Source organism: Engystomops pustulosus, chromosome 4 (assembly GCF_040894005.1).
Source record: "Engystomops pustulosus chromosome 4, aEngPut4.maternal, whole genome shotgun sequence".
In the NCBI taxonomy this organism is placed as follows: domain Eukaryota; kingdom Metazoa; phylum Chordata; class Amphibia; order Anura; family Leptodactylidae; genus Engystomops; species Engystomops pustulosus.
In genome coordinates, this window is record NC_092414.1 from 152,987,859 (window position 1) to 153,002,272 (window position 14,414).

A 14,414-nucleotide genomic window follows, 5' to 3' on the forward strand; every position below is an offset into this window, starting at 1 on the left:
GCGTCTAACGCATGGGCTTTCCAAAAACATTCCACCAGCTGGAGAGATTTGCCTAATTATACAGCTGTAAACATTTGCATTTACAAAACTCAACCGTTAACTCAATGTTAAGGCCTGTGTTTGTTAATGCAATGTTAACACTTGCATTTGTAAATGAAAGTGTGAACAGCTGTTTAACGGCTGGTAGTTCCTCCCCTCACTGGGACATTCTATAACGTCCCGCTTCTGGCACCGGCTCACGAACGGAGCCAGCACCAGAAGCAGCGGCTGTCAGCTGTTTATATAACATCCGCGATCAGAGCCGGGTCCGGCCGTGAGTGTTAACCCCTTACACACCACGGTTAAGGATGATTGCGGCGTGTAAAGGTCTTCCCCTATGGATCGGATCCTCTGTGCCACTTACCGGGGGAACCGATCCTCTTCTGGGTAGCCCTGAGGTCTGCCGAGTGCCCTGGGGCTGCCCGATGTCCTGAGCAGTTAGACCCCCTTCTGGTTCTGAATGTAAACTGTCTGCGCATGCGTCTGCATGCTCAGACAGTTTAACACTGTTCTACAATGAATAAGTATTGTAGAGCAGTGTATTGAACTTGATCAGAGCATCGCTGGTTCAACTTCAAGTTTGTATAAGTAATAAAAGTAAAAACACTAAAGTTTAAACATAAGAATAAATAAAAAATAAATACATAAAAATATAAGCCCCTAAAATGTCAAAAATTAAGCCCTTAACCAGATTTGTCAGCAGAAAAATAAAAAGTTATTCATTTAAAAAGACGGTGATGCTAAAATCAACATTTTTGCCAAATTACTTCTTATTCAGTAAAATTTGGAAAAAAAAGAAAAAAAAATCTATATAAATGAGGTATTTTATTAATCATGGCGACCCATAGAATACAAATAATATACCGTATTTTCCGGACTATAAGGCGCACTTAAAAGCCTTGGATTTCCTTGGAAATCCAAAGTGCGCCTTATAGTCCGGTGCGCCCTATGTATGGCGCTGGGCAGCGGACCATACTTACATAGGTCCCCGCTAGCGGAGACAGCAGATCTCCAGCGGGAACTGCAGACCACGCGGCACGAACAACTTCTGCCGCGTGGTATGCAGTTCCCGCTGGAGATCTGCTGTCTCCGGTAGCGGGGACCTATGTAAGTATGATCCGCTGCCCTCCTCCACCTCCCCCTCACCTTCCCCACTCACCTTCCCCGCGTCGCCGCGTCTCGTCGGGTCTCGTCTTCGGGTCGCGTCTCTTCTCCGCGTCGCGTCCCGTCGCGTCTCCGCTCCGCCCCCGGACCTCCGACACGCCCCCGGAACCCGCGCCTTATAGTCCGATGCGCCTTATATATGGAATTATTACATATATAAGGCGCATCGGACTAATGTGCCTTATATTCCGGTGCGCCTAATGGCCCGGAAAATACGGTACTATTTTTATGTTATAAAAACCCCACAAAATCTTCCAAAAAATGGATGATTTTCATTTCCTCCACCAACAAAGAGTTAATAAAATTTAACCAATTAGCTATAGATGCCCCAAAATTATATAACAGAAAAGTTCATCTCATGTGGCATAAAATAAGCCCCTATAGGTCCACATTACAAAAATAAAAAAAGTTATAGCCTGTACAATTTGACAATGAAATCTGCTCTGCATGGCACCTCCTTCCCTTCTATGCCCGGCCGTGTGCCCATACAGCAGGTTACCACCACATATGGGGTATCCGTGTACTCGGGAGAATTTGGGTATCAAACTTTGTGGAGCCTTTTTTCATTTAATCCATTGCAAATGTTTAATTTTCCTTCCAAAATTAATGTATTGTCAAAAAATATTACAATTTGTAGACCGCACCTCCATTTTGTTTTAACCCCTATAAAACACCTAAAGGGTTAACAAACTTCTTAAAAGTGCTTTTTCATACATTCAGGGGTGTAGTTTCCATAACAGGGTTAATTTACAAGTTTTTCTATTATTAAGGCCTCTCACCGTCAATTAACCCCTTAAGGACGCAGCCATTTTGTAGCTTAAGGCTCAGTCAGATTTTTTGGATTCTGACTTGCGTCTCTTTATATGGTTGTAACTTTTGAACACTGTTACTTATCAAAGCGATTCTGAGATTATTTTTCCGCACATGTTGTGCTTCATTTTAGTGGTAAATGTTGGATGATAAGTTTTGCGTTTATTTACCAAAAAAAGAAAATATGATGAATTATTTGAAAAATTTGCCATTTTCGAAATTCAAAATCATTACGTTTTCAGGCCGATAGATTTACCCCCTAAATAACTTACCGACTAACATTTCCCATATGTCTACTTTACATTTTCATAATTTTTGAAATGTCTACTTATGTTTCAACTCCAGCAGAGGGGTGGCCCGTGTCGGACTTGACACCATTGGGAGAGGTGAGCTGGCAACTTTTTTCGTTTTTATTCATACTATTAGCAGTGTCAGCCTGTGCACATGCATAGGCTGGCACTGTGCCAGTAAGATGACGTCACAGACGCCATCTAACCGGCAGTTCTTGCAGGCAGTGCTGGGGACCAGATCTGACCCCAGCACTGCCTTAGCAACGATGACCCCCTAGAGGCATGTTAGATGCCCCAGTTGCGCTGACCGCGGCAGTTAATAGGTTAAGCACCCGCGATTGGAGCACACTCCGATCTCGGGTGTTACACTGGCGTGCCAGCTATATGTTACAGCTGGCACCCCGTGTTTGCCGGTGCATCATGTCAGCGGCTGATACATGTATATCAGCCGCTGAGTGCTAAGTCACTGTGGGAAGGGGTTAAAAGTTGAGCAAGTCCATCTAAATAGGGTTTTGCTGAGTTTCCAAAAAATTTGAAAAATTGCACCCAAATTCTGAGCCTCATAACATTCTAGTAAAATATGTGGCATCTTAAAAAAACATGCCAACATAAAGCAGACACTTGGGAAATGTAAGTTATGAATTTATTTGGGTGCTATGACTATCTGCATCAAAAGTAGAGAATTTACTACTTTGAAAATAAAGAATTTTTCAAAATTTTTGCCAAATGTAGTTTTTTCATAACTAAACCAAAAGATTTCATCCAAATTTTTTAACTAATTTGAAGGACAATGGGGCACATTTACTTATCTGGTCCAGTCGCGATCCAGTGGCGGTTTCTCTGACGCTGATTCGGGTCCGGGCGGAATTCACTAAGGTCCGTGTGCCGATATCCACTAGGTGTTGCTGCTGCGCCGAGGTCCGCTGGAGTTCACCTTCTATTTCTTGGTCCAGGTAAATGTGCGTCAAGCCACACTTTTTTTTTTTTTTTAAATACCCCAATTTTCAGGATCCGTCGGGTTTTCCTAAAGGCCAAAATAGGCTGAGTCCCGTAGGGGTTAATTAGGCAAATCTCTCTTAACTCGGGCGCCGCCATCTTGGATCCGATTGTCTCTCCCCTGACAGCCTCGGGTCTTTGTCAGACCCGAGGCTGCATAGATTATGCAGATTCGTTACAATGAGCCAGCGGCTCATTGCAATGAATACTGTGCAAAAATGCCATATACTGCAATACAGTAGTATTGCAGTACAGGCAGTCCCCTACTTAAGAACATACAGACGACCCCTAGTTACAAACGGACCTCTGGATGTTGGTAATTTACTGTACTTTAGCCTTATACTACAATAAACAGCTATAACAGTTATCACAGGTGTCTGCAATTAAGCTTTATTGTTGATCCAAGTTCTTATGGCAACCCAACATTTTTAAAATCCAGTTGTCACAGAGACCAAAAATATTTTTTCTGTAGCTACAATTATAAAATATACAGTTCTGACTTACATGCAAATTCAACTTAAGAACAAACCTACAGACCCTATCTTGTACGTAACCCGAGGACTGCCTGTATATGGTAGGAACGATCAGACTAGGGGTAATGTACGCTAGAGGGTCTAAGAAAATAGTAAAAAAAAGTTTCAAAAATAATAAAAAAAAGGGAAAACCCTAAGACTTCAGAACACCCCCCTTTCCCTAGAACTGATATAAAACAGAATAACCAGTAAAAATCACAGACACAATAGGTATCGCCGCGTCCCAAAATGCCCCCATTAGGTAAAATAGCGCCCAAATGTCCGGAATGCGACTTTTACACATAAAAAATCAAAATGTCGCACAGACCTCAAAATGGTAGCAATGAAAACGTCGGCTCATTTAGCAAAAAATAACTCCTCACACAGCTCCGTACACCAAAGTATGAAAAAGTTATTTACTTTTTCGTACACAATCGTTTAACTTTTGAAAATGTGTTTAAACGCAATAAAACCTTCATAAATTTGGTATTACTGTGATCGCACCGAACCAAAGAATAAATCGGAGGTGTTATTTGTAGCGCACGGTGAAAGTCGTTAAAAAATGAGTCCACAGGAACGTGACGCAAACACGCTTTTTTTCCGATTTTTCCATATTTTCCAGCTTCCCAGTACACGGCATGGAATAAGAAATAATGTGACAGAGAAATAAAATTTGTTACACACAAAGTTATGGATTTTTGAAGGGTGGAGCAAGAAATGAGCGAAAAAACCCTGTGTCCTTAGGGGGTTAAACGCTTGCCTTAGACGCAACGTATGACTGCACCCTAAGGGGCGCATTCACACGTTCTGCTAGGAGGTCGGGGTTCGGGCCCGATCGCATGTGTTTCTCTGGAAACTCATATGCAATCGGCCCGAGTCCTGCCTCTGTGCACTAGCGTCGCTAGCGGAACGTGTGAACGCGCCCTCAGAGGTTAACTTGGTTGTGGAGTTGTGTGTATTCTATCTTCTGGATCTATGCAGGGATGATATGTGTCTTTATATGAGTTTACACATTAATGAAATAATTTTAGATACAAAAAGGTGAACTGAAATAGTATTAATATAAAGTGATATTGTTATATATTAGAATTATTGATTGGAGTAGGTAGAATTTTTCTTGCTCCCAAAGAAGGGAGCCTGTTATTATAATGCTGATAGATCTGTATATACATGTTGTTTCTGTAGCGGGTAGTGTATATGCTATACGCCGCCAGTGGCCGGTGCCGGTGATGATGGAGCTGACGAGCGGGAGTTCTTGTCAGTGCGGCATGATGTGTGTAGTAGTTGTTGTTAGGATCAGTGCGCCTGCGCAGTACGGGCGCAGCCTCCGCTCCTCTCCAGTGAGCGCCGTGCGGGCTGCTGGCGGCTGCAGTGGGACCAGGTGTTGGATTTAGCCGGAGCGCAGCTGTGAGGGGGCAGTTCTGCCTTCGTTACCTTAATGCCCCCGTTCCCAGCTGCCCTGTGTGCCAGCTCCCATCCTGCTACTAGCAGCTAGCCCTCCGCCGTCCCCGTCCTCCAGCCCTACCATGCCCCTCACCCCGCTCCACGCCGCTGCACGGCACTAGCTGCCCTCAGCCCTCCCCTCCCCCGGCCGAGCTGCCCCCGTCATGTCCCTCCAGACACGGGAGGCGATATACTCGAGGTCGGGGTAAAGGCCTAGTGTGCAGAGCTCCTTCCGTCCTCCTGCTTCCACCCCTCCCCACTCCCTCACACTTACACACCGAGCCCAGCATCAGCAATCATCATGGCAGAGGAGCAACAACAACAACAGGCTGTGAAGAAGCAGCGGCCCGAGCAGCCTCAGCTGCCCTCTGCCTCACCAGGGGCACTGCCAGCTCTGGTGACAGGACTGCAGGGCACAGAGGCCAATATACTGCAACAGAAGATCAAGAACTCCATCTGGTAAGCTGCAGAGCCCTGTGCCCTGTCATTCATTCATCTGGCATGTTGTATGTGCCATCCTCCTCACTCACATGTCATTGACATGTATGACGCAGGATGGCATGTACAACACGGGCAGCATTCATGCAGCATTCATCTTATGTATGTACATGTCACTGCATACTGGGTACATGTCCACTCGTGTGTGTAAACATAGTGCATACGCGTCTGTGCATGCGTCTATATCCATATAGTATGTGTATACATGCATACATATGATTGAATTCCTACACTACATTTTGTCCAGAGAAAAATACTGTGTGTTTTTCTTCATATTTGTTCTTGCCAATACACATACATTAAATTATGACCTGTAACTCATCATTCCGTCTGTATCTATCATGTGACCTTTGTTGGCATGTATAGAAGTCGTGTCATATCATACATGCGCCGGTCATCTCGTCATGGATCCTGCCATGTGACCTTAGCTTCTGCTTTGTTTTACATGTATGTATGATATGTACACTCATCTTTTTCAAGTGTGCATGATGTGACCTGTTCTCATCTCAGATCATACATGTACATAGCATGTGACGGACATGTGTGTCATGTCAGACTTGAGGTTATGGCTTGACCTCTGGTGTGCTAGTCACCTGGGCACATTCATTGTTCACTTGCAGCCTGGTGCAGTGTATTAATAGAAGTTGGTAGTGGCAGCTCTAGATGTGTCTTCTATGTGGTGGAGGAGGGGCAGGTGAGATATTTATTTTGCAGCTACAAGGAAGGATGATGACTGCTGCTTGTATTCTCCATGCACATAGGAGATTGCAGGGCTGGATGCAGGCGATGTGTACAATGTCATATTGCCGCCTGGTAACTACAATCTGTATCGCCCTGCAAACGATTAGGATGGATGTGCTCATTTCTCTCCTCGGGGATGAGATATTTGTACAAGAATAACAAAGGTGGTCAGATGTAGTCTCATTTGCTGAATGGCTGGCTGCTATTTTTTTTTTAGCATCAGGTCACTAGACTGATGCATTGTGGGAGTGTCTAATACTGATGGATAAAAATCACACCTGTTTTAGAGGGCTTATTGGCATGATATGCACCCAAGCTATTCACATTCATGATTTATGGGGTTCATGAAGCCCTATGCAATACGATAAAGCCTTTTCTTATACCCTATATTTTCCCCCCTCTATGCACTGGGTTGGGGAGGGAGGGACGGTCGGTCGGCAGAGGCTGTTTACATTCCCTTGCAGCTGGTATCATGTCATATTTCTGACAAAATGGCTACTGAGTGCAGACCTTGATTGAATACGTATAGACACCATTTTATGCATAATTTACAATCCCTGTGTATTCTAGCAGATTTAATAAATGTGATTTACAACCTATGTGCTGTATTAAGTGTGAGGCTTTGCATACAATAGCAGCTCAGCTAAAATAGTGTTGTTGTGCTTGGGGCTGTGGTTGGCGTGTTAATGGAAACATTCTATATTTCTTGCAAGCTCCTTCTATTGTACAAGTAACAGACGTGTGCATTGTTTGTGGTGCCAGCTGTGCAGCACCAAGCAGTCGCTGCAGATCTGCTAGGATCAGGTTTGCATTACGAAGGTGTTTTTGTGCGGGCAGAATAAATTTGGTCCCTCTGCAAATTCATCGACGAGGCAGGAAATAAATTGTAGCATAAAGAATTCATTCAGGAACCTAACAGGTTAAATTGATGCGAGCAAGATTAGTGGGGGGGCTTGATCCCATGACCTTGTAGATTCACATGCAATACTCTTAACACCAGATCACACATCCACACCCATTTAATAATTAATAAACATAATCTGCCTGGATGGTGCGGCTCTTGTAGCTAGCAGTGATGTGATCTGCAGGCTGCAGCGTTTTAATCGAATAAAGGCACATTGGCTGGGATGGCACTAAATTGGCGTGACAAATGGCAATTGTACACTTTGTTTTGGTAGCTAGTCTCAACACAACTGTGACTGATTCTAGCAATGTCAAGGTCATATAAGGTGCATAAAACGAAGAACACATGTTGTCCTAAAGCAGTTATGTGCTGCTGAGCTTCCCAGTACTCATTGTAACGCCTCGCTGAGGAGCTGCTTATTCCTGGAGGGGGACGCTTGTGTCAGGTTTTCTGTGTATTTGTCTACTCTGTATCATCTATTTATATAAGGAATAGAGGATCTCATGTGTCGCGTGTTGACTGATGGTTAGGGTGTTGATTATTTTTGCAGAGTTTTGGTATATTGCCATAAGTTGGCTGGAAATTTGTTGTAGTGCAATATGTGCTCCTAGCTGCATGTGTTAATGTAGCCTTATGGTGGACAGTTACCAGGTCACAGCCAATATACCGGGATCTGCAGACTATTACCTACATAGATGTCATAATGTCGCCATATCGAACCAAAATAGGATTGGCCTCCTTTCCATATTATCCTGCTCAATCCTTATGTTTTGAGGAAACACAAATGTGCTGTTTGGGTTGGGGGTTTTATATAGATGGTTTTTGACTACATGAACATTGAGAACATACAGAGTAGAGGAAATTGGAGCAAAATCATTGATTTAACCAGAATCTACAGACTTCCTCTTCTATACTCCGGTGTGCTGGCGCTTATGTGATGGTAGAGAAGAAATGGGGTGTTGGATTTTCTCGGCTCTTTGTTCCTATAGCGGATGTACTGCTGCCATAAATTATGTGACTTAAACTCTGCCTTTTTTCCCCATTGTATTTGGCCAAGTATGCAAGTGTATGCTAGAGCTAAAAAGAATAGCTCCTTGATACACCATAACAGACTGGCTCATTAGCAGAGACTGACGCAAGAAGCAGACCGCTCTGTTCTAAGAGTAGTGGTCAGACCAGGTTACTGCTGTATATACACTCACCGGCCACTTTATTAGGTACACCTGTCCAACTGCTCGTTAACACTTAATTTCTAATCAGCCAATCACATGGCGGCAACTCAGTGCATTTAGGCTTGTAGACATTGTCAAGACAATCTCCTGCAGTTCAAACCGAGCATCAGTATGGGGAAGAATGGTGATTTGAGTGCCTTTGAGGGTGCGGTCACACGTCGCGTTTACTGCATGCGTTTAAAAACGCATTGCTACAGCTGAAGGGGTATTTCCCTAATTAAACAGCTGTTAACGCTGTTAACAGCTGTAGCAATGCGTTTTTAAACGCATGCAGTAAACGCGACGTGTGACAGCACCCTGAACGTGGCATGGTTGTTGGTGCCAGAAGGGCTGGTCTGAGTATTTCAGAAACTGCTGATCTACTGGGATTTTCACGCACAACCATCTCTAGGGTTTACAGAGAATGGTCCGAAAAAGAAAAAACATCCATTGAGCGGCAGTTCTGTGGGCGGAAATGCCTTGTTGATGCCAGAGGTCAGAGGAGAATGGGCAGACTGGTTCGAGCTGATAGAAAGGCAACAGTGACTCAAATCGCCACCCGTTACAACCAAGGTAGGCAGAAGAGCATCTCTGAACGCACAGTACGTCGAACTTTGAGGCAGATGGGCTACAGCAGCAGAAGACCACACCGGGTGCCACTCCTTTCAGCTAAGAACAGGAAACTGAGGCTACAATTTGCACAAGCTCATCGAAATTGGACAGTAGAAGATTGGATACATCCTGCCTTGTATCAACGGTTCAGGCTGATGGTGGTGGTGTCATGGTGTGGGGAATATTTTCTTGGAACTCTTTGGGCCCCTTGGTACCAATTGAGCATCGTTGCAATGCCACAGCCTACCTGAGTATTGTTGCTGACCATTTCCATCCCTTTATGACCACAATGTACCCAACATCTGATGGCTACTTTCAGCAGGATAATGCGCCATGTCATAAAGCTGGAATCATCTCAGACTGGTTTCTTGAACATGACAATGAGGTCACTGTACTCAAATGGCCTCCAAAGTCACCAGATCTCAATCCAATAAAGCATCTTTGGGATGTGGTGGAACGGGAGATTCGCATCATGGATGTGCAGCCGACAAATCTGCGGCAACTGTGTGATGCCATCATGTCAATATGGACCAAAATCTCTGAGGAATGCTTCCAGCACCTTGTTGAATCTATGCCATGAAGAATTGAGGCAGTTCTGAAGGCAAAAGGGGGTCCAACCCGTTACTAGCATGGTGTACCTAATAAAGTGGCCGGTGAGTGTATATCCCTTTTATGGATTCACTTTGTGCAAATATTTTTTATGTTCTTTAGGGCTCATTCAGATGGGAGTTTTTGAGGTCTGTATGTTATCTTTTTTTTTTTTTTTTAATTTTTTTTGCAGATGGCATACAGACCTATTTTTTTCACGGATGAGCAGACGGTGAGAAAAAAAATTGCAGCATCACATGCAGACCACTGACCTCCATGGAAGTCAATGGATATGCAAAAACACCGTCCGGCACACGGATGTCATGCGGTCTGTTTTTTTCTCAAATAGAAAACTAGGAAGGGCAAAAAGTTGATTAAAAACCCATCCGTTTTTCTTCACAACCACAAACTTACAGAAGTGAAAAAAACTGATGCGGATACAATACGACTAAACACAGATATGTCACATCCGCATTTTTTTGCGGATCTGCATTGGGCATGTCTGTCTGAGCCCTTCGAGCCATATGCAGTTAGAGCTATGCAGTGTTACTTTTCGGGATGAATATGGTGCACATAACTTGTGTTTCTGTAACACTGAACATTTATAGTCACTGCTGACAGTGTTCACCTTTTTAACCACTATTACTCATCTTTTCTGTGATTTTACTTTGTGTAATCATGATCCATTGATGATATGAAAACTGTAACATTGTGTTTGTTAGCAATTTTGCAGTGTTTCTGTCCTTATCAATGCTGTACAATGTACACAATACCATGTTAGGCTACATTCAGATGAACATGTGCCCGCGGTACGGTACCACTCCGTATGGCTGCGTGCGCCCATTGCCACCCAGTGGGGGATCTATTTATGACGTACATACAGCGGCCGTATACACGTCCCCCAACAGCCGTGTGAATGTAACCCTAGGGCTGCATCATGGGAAACATGGCCTGGTAGAAAATGTATACTTTCTTTCCCATGGTCCTTCAAGCTTTATGGCTCAATAGTGAGGCAATCGTGTAGTTAGATCTGCAGACTGAACAAGCTGGCGCAAATAATTTACAAAGGTGCCACTAAACTCACCTTTACTTGGCGAGTGGTGTTTTCTCCTCTTTATATATCTTTGCCCTATAGTGTATTTCAGGAGAGCACCACCATCTGTCTACTTGCCGTCTGATACCTGTGGACTCCAGAGTAGTTTCTTGTTGTGCCATTTCCCTATCCTCCCCCCTCAGGAAAAAGGAGGTGCCCCATTATATCACAGACGCACTGTTTGCTGGGAGTGAGATAAAGAGGTGCTCAAGCCAATGACTGATGGGCCACAAACAGCACGCATTCACATGCACGTGGCCTAATAATAGTTTAGTCTCTTTTTCACTACCAGTGGTCTCTAGTATGTATATCTTACTTATGTAAGTACTCTGTCCGCATGTTTCGTCCTGATAGGTCTGGAATCCCGCTATTTAAACTGTATGGTGATGGGAAAAAGTCAAAGGAAATGGGATTTATAAATATCAGATGAGAGCCAAAAGTAGTGTGCTGGGACCAAGTTGATTTTCTTGTATAAATACCATCCACATTATATATGGCGATCTGTTATATATTTGTATTAATGAAAATGAATTAATGAAAAATACTCCTACAAAAATAGTAAGAGGCGTATTACCTTTCTGGAAAAATGTTAGTGCGACCTCTGAGAGTTGTAACATGAGAGCGGGCATTACTTCCCAGTGCCTTTTTCCTCTGATCTGTAGCAGAGGAGCTTCTCTACTGAGCAATGTACATAAAGTGTAGCCACATTCATCTCAACTAAAAAGCCTGTAACAGGGGTGCACATCCTGTGGTCAGGCCACCTGCAGCCTGTGAAGCCTCCAGTTATCTCCCACAACCTGCTCAATGTCCAATGAGCGTGTTTATAACTGATGGAAGCTTTCCATGGTGCAGGAGGCTGGGTAGCGATGATTGCAGCAGAGAAGTCCTTTCTCCAACCTTTACTGCTGCTACACTCTGTGTCCTTACTCCTGATGCTGACTGTGTGAGCCGGCGTCAGGACCCAGAGCAGAACAGCCCCAGGAGCAGGAGAGGAACCAGGATGGTAATTACTGTACTGCACTGTACTGCTCCCAAGTCCTCTCCTGTGCCTCTGCTCTGTGTTCTGATGGTGGGGCATGCAACCAGCACAAACACGTGGCAATGTGGCACATGGAGGAGAGAAGAAGCTACAGTGTGGTGCAGAAAAATAGATGAGTAGCCAGGAAAGGAGGGGATTTATTTTTCTGTCTGCTCTGAGGGTCTCCTTATGTTGTACTGTGGTTGTTGATGTATCTCCGGTACTGGTGCTGCTTAAATTGAGCAGTGTGGCCCTTGGACCATCAAATGTTCACTCCTGTCATAATCCTTATATCAGGAGTGAATAGACATAAAAGGGACATTTTATAATCCTGCTACAAATATGCTTTTTATGTCGCAGATAAGAATCTAATTTTTCAGACTTGAGGTTCGGTGATCTTGAGAATAGGTGATTCAGGCAGTTAAAGTAATAGGCGGGAGCTGGATTGTTAAAGGGGTTGTCCCACAACAAGCTGTGGATAGGGCCAATTTGCTGATTGGTGGGGGTCTTAGTGATGAGACACCCACAGATCACGAGAACCAGGGGTCCCAGGTACCTTAGTCAGACCCCTCATTGCTCCTGGAGATTAAAGGGGTTTTCCCACGAAGGAAAGTTAGGCCCTATTCTATGGATAGGGCCTAACTTGCTGATCAGTGGGGTCTCAGTGCTAGGAAAACGAGGGGTCCGTCAGAGCTGGCGGAGATGGCCTTGCTGGTCAATTTCCGGCAGCTCCATAGAGATTAATGGAGCAGAACGGTCATGTGCGGCCGTCTGCTCGATTAATCCGACGAAGCCACAAGGGGTCCGATGGACCCTTCGTTTTAATGATCTGCGGGATCTTTGCACTGAGACCTTCACTGATTAGCAAGTTAGCTCTATTGAGATGTATGTGAACATCAACTTGTTCACATAATATTTTGGGGAGTTAATTGGGAGCTATATCTAATCCGGGCACTTTTTTGCAAGCTCTAAACTTTATTTGTCTAGTCCAAATATATCTTGCTTGACACTTGGATGTGATCCCTAGCCTTGATGAAAAAAAAACCCCACAGGAATAACATCAGACGTCTTGACCCATAGATGGATTAGCAGTCTAGACTTGGAAGATCACATTGCTGTACTACTGAAGCTTTCTTGATTTGTGTCACTTTGGGTACATTCACAAATTCCCACTTACTCATTGGATTGTAAGACTTAATCCAAGTGTTTTTATTCGTCATGGTTAATGCTGACCATGAAAAACATCTTTTTAACTCAAAATTAGTTTCTGTGTCGAATAGCAGCCTTTCTTCTGTAGTCAAAGTATGACACTTGGGTGATATTGTAGTGGCACTTATCAGTTTCCAACCTTTCCAGTTCTATGTGCTACCATCGAAACCTTTTCACCAAAAAGGGACAAATGTAAACAGATTTTCTACAAAGAATGTGGGCACTAAAATAGAAACGGTCTCCGATTGTTATCAAAAAATATAAACAGTTTAATTCTTTTGACTTATCTCGATACAATACCAAATTACAATAGTTAAAGACCAGTATTTAAGACAGCAATTTAAAAACAATGTATAACACAAGGAATCTGTATGTCTTTTTCTGAATGTGATGTAGTCCAAAAAATTTTATTGATTCTTCAGTGTATAATTAGTCTTTTGTGTTCATACATGGAAAAAATACGATTATACATAGACAAAAAATAAAAAGTAAAACTTAGTGGATGAGGTCTATATCTGTTGATTGGCATAGATGCGTTGAAGTTTGCGACCAAGGGGTAAGTATTCCAGGAAGTTTGTGTTTTCAGGTCATAGGGCCCTATGCCTGTAGTACACGTTTTAATATAATTAAAAGTGAAGAAAAAAAAAAAAAAAAAAAAAGTTGTTTCTTGGGCAGCTTTCGATCTTTCAAATAATTTTAACCTTTATATGGTACCATTTTCATTTTTTAATATACGACTATTTGTTATGTTGTTTAGCACTCACGGTTAGTTGGTATTCAGCTGGGCTGATGCTAGCACCCTTTAGTGGGTCTGTGTTACCTTCTCCTGCAGACTCTGATCACCAGCTATGCCTATTTTACCGCTTTGTCGTCCTGGAGGACGTTGTGTAGTATGTCTCTAGGCTGTGCAGGCTGGGTTCGCTCTTTATTCTGCAGTGGCGTTGAGAACGCCATTGAAGACGCTGTTGATGACGCCGTTCACCGGCTTGTGGATCGTGGGTTTTCACCTCCCGCAGCCCAAACTAGCTGATCTTGATGTCACGTGTTCTCAGCGTTTGTAGTGCACACGGCACTGAAGGTACTTGTAGCTCCGGAGCAAGGTTATGTTGTATTTTCAAACAGATAGTCCGCCAGTGTGAATCATAAATGTTGTAGAGTATTCACATTGGCGGACTATCTATTTGAAAAAAATACAACATAACCTTGCTCTGGAGCTACAAGTACCTTCAGTGCCGCGTGCACTACAAACGGGCCTTATGACCTGAAAACACAAACCACCTGGAATA

At 43.6% G+C, this 14,414-nt stretch overlaps 1 protein-coding gene across 1 annotated transcript in view; it reads left to right on the plus strand.

Annotated features, from left to right (window-relative positions):
- The first annotated feature begins 5,107 nt into the window (after nucleotides 1-5,107).
- RFX7 (regulatory factor X7) overlaps nucleotides 5,108-14,414 on the plus strand; it is a 79,560-nt gene continuing 70,253 nt past the window's right edge. Inside the window, exon 1 of the mRNA XM_072148157.1 lies at nucleotides 5,108-5,713. Coding sequence (XP_072004258.1) covers nucleotides 5,556-5,713 — 158 coding nt within the window. The 5' untranslated portion in view covers nucleotides 5,108-5,555. The remainder of the gene's footprint in view (nucleotides 5,714-14,414) is intronic.